The following is a 5,381-nucleotide window of genomic DNA, read 5'->3' as shown; positions in this document are numbered from 1 at the left end:
TATTTATATGCGTATGTGGACGTGTATGTATATACATGTGGGTGGGTTGGGCCATTCTTTTGTCTGTCTCCTTGCACTACCTCGCTAACGCAGGAGACAGTGACAAAGCAAAATAGATAGAATAGAGTAGTTAAAGTGTCATTTCCACTAAATTTTAAAATAACGCATTGCAAAAACGAGGAAATGGAACATTCTCTAAATGATTGATGTGAAATGGACAACTGTTTCATGAGAGGCTGCTAGAGTTTACATGAAATCATCTTTTGTGTATTGGTGAGAAAATTAGTGATTGTGTGGATTTGGGCAATTTAGAAATGTCTTGGTATATATTATACAAAACAGAGTGGCATGGTTTATTCTTTGCTGTTTACATCATAGGAGTACAATATTTGGCCACAAAAATTGAGTGACTAATCTAGTTGATATTCACATAAGCAGTTACCATTACTACCTGCAAGGTTATTGAGTTTGATTGCTGCTTAGTATTTGAATGTTTGAGTTACACCACTGACCCATGCAGCTGTCTTTTTACTTTTTCCATATGTGGAATACATGCATTCTGTCCAGATATGTATAACTATTTTCCTGCACTGAGCATTGTGCACCAGCCCTGCCTTTTGACAAAATGCTAGTAGCTGTAGGTAGGATCATTAGGTAAAAACATCAAGTACTAGCCATGGTCAGTAGGAATATTAATAGGAGCCTCTACAAACAATGCCAGTGGTGTTGAGGTGCTTCCAGGTGAGATCAGGTGTCAAATATAAAATTTCAATGTTTTGGGACACTAGTAAATGTAGATTCTATGGGTAACCATAAGTTAACAGAACGGACTATGGCTTTTGTTTAAGCAGTGTGGATGGCTATTCAATTTATTTTGTTAATAAGGAAATTGTTTTAATTTTCTACAATCATACTCCATTCACTAGGATTAATGTATATCATTTAAAAAAAACTTGTGTGGCATCATGTTAGGAAAGTCAATTCTGTCCACACAAATCCATATTTTCTTATTGTCCCCAACACTTCCGAAACATACGCCCTCCTATGATTATATAAGGAAATTAAATAAATTCAACACCATGTGATTTACACACTTTTCTACAATCATGTGTAGCATCAGCATGTTAGGAAAGTATATCTGTCCACACAAAAAAAAAAAATCCATTTTTTCTTTTTCTTGTCCCCTACACTTCCAAAACATACACCCTCCTATTCAATTCCACCAATTCACTCCATGTCTAAATACTTTCACGCTTTTTGGCTCTCGACCACAGTCTTCCTATTCACACACCTCCATACAATATTTTTGGGACTGTACCTTCAAACACCCAGAACCTTTAATCCCTCACCCCTTATCTGACTCCTCCACTACAATGGCCACTCCTAAGTATCTAAATCAATTCACTTCCTCCAAATTTTCTCCTTTCAAACTTGCATCCCAAATAACCCATCCCTCTACTCTTAAACATAACCTTGCTTTTATTCACTTTTACTTTCAACTTACTGTTTTTGCTCATTCCCCCAAACTCAAATAAAACAACTGACAACCCCCTCACCCCCTACAAACACTCCCTTCTTTCCTTAACCATTGTATTTACCAACCTAAACGCACCATCCACTGGTAAACACAACCCTGCTGTAGACCATCCTCCACTTGAAACCACTTCCCCTCTCCTGATGAAAAAAAAAAAAAAAAAAAAAAAAAACCCTGCTCTAGTAGCTTTCCTCCTATACCATATATTCCAGTCCTACAAGGCATTTTCCACATCTATAAATGCCACATACAAGTTTTATTTCCCTAAGTATTTCTCACACATTCTCTAAAGCACACTTGATCCCCCCCATCCTCTATCACTTGAACATGTGTACATTCAAAATTTCTCTAATGTGACACCAAAACCCTAACAATTTTATTCAATATATTACAACTAGAAACAGCTACCTTTGAATCTAAGTATTTTTACTGATCAATTGGTGAATTACCTGGATTTTGGGAAATAGTGATAGCAAAACTTGTAAATGTAGGAAATTTAAAGTTCAGAGAGCTTTCAAATCCAGAGTTGAGAAACTTGCAAATTCTCCTTAATGCTTTGAATGTGGAAGTATCCAGCTAAGAACTTTCATTTCTACATTTTCACAACAAATAAGTACTTCATCTTGAGACTCATTTACATTATCACTATTACCAGAAACTAATACATCCATCATATAATGTCAAACTTTTGTTTTGTGCTTATCAGTGGTCCACTATTGCTAATAAAGTACCTGAAATATGTGTACCATATGAAAATGGAAGATTAATTGCCGAGTTCCATGCCAAATTACTGTACATTACTACTAAAAAAATACATCTGCATTACTAATAACATTATATGACATCACATAAATACCTGAATATTTATATAGTAACCTGAATACTGCCCAAACTATCACAGACCTATAGACAATACGTCTTAAATTACTCTACATCTACCAATACTAATAATCACTTCTTGGAATGTTCATGAACAGCCTCGACAAATGCTGCTAAATGCTCCGGATCCATATCTGGGTATATACCATGCCCAAGATTGGCAATGTAACGATTTCGACCAAATTTGTCCAACATCTCTTTCACAGAACTGTTGATGAATTTCTGAAAATTACAGTAAACTCTTAAAATGGGTTTTAATGACAAAAGTAAAGAATTAAGCATTGGATTACATCACTAACAGGAACTACTAGCATAAGTCTGGGTAGTTTATTTGGGCCCATGACAAACGGAAGCTATAGCCAAGAATCATCAACTGAAAATGAAAAACAGCTTGTGATGCTTAGAATATTCTTGACAAATGGAAGCTATAGCCAAGAATCATCTACTGAAAATGAAAAACAGCTTGTGATGCTTAGAATATTGTATGTTTAAAACTTGTCTCTGACAGAAATAAGCAGTTTTTTTTCATATACATTCGCCTGCTCCACAATGCAGTATATGCATTAATTTTTAAGCAATACTTTAAGAGTGAAATGTATAAAGTACTAAGTACAGTACATATGAAAAATAATAACGTTTCTACACAGGCTAACCAATACCTACCTGAAACCTAAAAAGCACCATCCTGTGGTGAATATCTATTAGAAATATCTATCTATGTGTAGTGTAAAATATGTAGTCTAGCTGAAAAAAATCAACATGAAAAGTGATAAATTTCTGTTAATGCATAGTTGTTATAACCAATCCAATTCAGTTCATGCTTTTATTTTTCAGGATGATTTTTTTTTCCAAAATCACCTTTTCTGTAAAATGTTATCCAGTTTTAATGATATTATAAGGTTCATAAGTAACAAACAACAGCTACATATGGTGCACACGAAATGTCTAAAAAAAAAACTCTACATCATCATACCCCATAAACCAATGGGTCTCAAAACATTCTTGTTGATGTTAAAAAATTTCCCGAAAGACTAAATCTACAATTCATATTCCTCGTGTAAACAGCAAAGTACATTAAAAAGTTTACAAACCTTATCTGCATACAGAGCACATGGGTCCAAATTTCCCTGAAGAGTTTTATTTGGACCAACAAGTTCCCTTGCTAAAATAGGATCCACTGTCCAATCAATACCAATGACATCATACTTCAATGCAGCAAGGTCCTTCAAAGCAAAATGACCGCCTTTTGGAAACACTGTCTGCAAAAATTATGAAAAAATAAATAAGGCTATTGTTTTAATGCAAGGTATACAAACTTGACTTTCACAAAAGACTGCAAACCTAAAAGATTTTACTGACAGGGACTCTGTTAGTAACATGTATTCAGACAATTAGATGAGCTACTGGTTTCAACTTCACATATAAGCTGTAAGAATAACTATAAAGAAGAGCAACTTCACATGAAAGCTGTAATGATAACTAAAAACAATACCTACCAATAAATATATAGGGTTAATGACAATGCTTTGTCGCGGGAGACAGCGACAAAGCAAAATAAATAAATATATATAAGGTTAATTTTTTTTCATGCATATTTGCCATTTCCCGCATCAACGAGGTAGTGTTAAGAACAGAGGACCAAGCCTAAGAGGGAAAATCCTCACTTGGCTCCATTCTCTGTTCCTTCTTTTGGCAAAGTAAAGAGTGGAGGGGAGGATTTCCAGCCCCCTGCTCCCATATAATGTTCATATCATGAGACAGTAACCTATCTTTTCCAACATATCCTCTACTCGTCTTTTCACTTACCTGACAAAAGCACGAAAGAGTTTGTGGCATAATTTTGTTCATTAGTCACTATACATAAACATTTTCCTGAACATCACTGGACTGTATTATTGGTATTTCTAAACCTTACTACTATCTATCCTCCTTAAAAAGAATGGACTATCTGAAAAGTTGTATAAGCTAAACAATTTCCTATTATTCTAATATCAAAAGGACCTATCAATCATTTATTATATTTGATTGCCGTTTCCTACACTGGCAAGGTAGTGCCACAAAACGGACAAATTCACCCACTCTCAATACACCTATTCACACGTATATGAACATTTTCGTTATATTATTATACTCAGTTGCTGTCTCCCGCATTAGCAAGGTAGCACAAGGAAACAGATAAAAGAATGGCTTACGCACCCACATACACATGTATATACATAAAAGCCCACACAAGCACATATACGTACCTATACCTTTCAACGTATACACATGTACACATCCACACCTGATGCTTTCATCCATTCCTCGCCACACATGAAATGGCACCCCCCTCCACATGTGCATGCACAAGGTAGTGCTAGAAAAAGACAAAAAAAGGCCACATTTGTTCACAGTCTCTAGCTGTCATGTGTAAGGCACCGTAACCACAGCTCCCTTTCCACATCCAGGCACCGAAACCACAGCTCCCTTTCCACATCCAGGCACCACAAAACTTTCCATGGTTTACCTCAGACACCTCACATGCCCTGGTTAAATCCACTGACAGCACGTTGACCCCAGTATACCATATTGTTCCAATTCACTCTATTCCTTGCACGCCTTTCATCTTCCTGCATGTTCAGGCCCCGATCGCTCGTATGCATATGAACATACGCATACATAATGTTATACTTAATCGCCATTTCCTGTGTCAGCAAGGTAGCGCCAGGAAAAACGAAGAATGGCCCATCCACTTACATATATATACACATACATATATATTTTTCTTTCTTTTTTTATTTATTATACTTAGTTGCGATCTTCCACGTTAGCAAGGTAGCGCAAGGAAATAGACGAAAGAATGGCCACCCCCACATACACATGTATATACATACACACCCACATGTGCACATATACGTACCTATACATTTCAATATATAAATACATATACATTTCAACGTATACATACATATACATTTCAAAGTATACA

The 5,381-nt window shown here is 35.8% G+C and overlaps 1 protein-coding gene across 2 annotated transcripts in view; it reads right to left on the bottom strand.

The window, feature by feature from the left end:
* Window positions 1–341: 341 nt before the first annotated feature.
* Window positions 342–5,381, bottom strand: part of Urod (uroporphyrinogen decarboxylase) — a 58,323-nt gene continuing 53,283 nt past the window's right edge. For both annotated transcript variants that reach the window (XM_071683904.1, XM_071683903.1), the window contains exons 7-8: window positions 3,505–3,672; window positions 342–2,635 (exon numbers count right to left, since the gene is read on the bottom strand). In XM_071683904.1, the coding sequence (XP_071540005.1) occupies window positions 2,486–2,635; window positions 3,505–3,672 (318 nt within the window). In that variant the 3' untranslated portion in view covers window positions 342–2,485. The remainder of the gene's footprint in view (window positions 2,636–3,504; window positions 3,673–5,381) is intronic.

The sequence above is a fragment of the Panulirus ornatus genome, chromosome 37, assembly GCF_036320965.1.
Source record: "Panulirus ornatus isolate Po-2019 chromosome 37, ASM3632096v1, whole genome shotgun sequence".
NCBI classification, from domain to species: Eukaryota; Metazoa; Arthropoda; class Malacostraca; order Decapoda; family Palinuridae; genus Panulirus; species Panulirus ornatus.
Note: the sequence above shows the minus strand (reverse complement) of the source record. Positions and strands in the feature narration are given on the sequence as shown.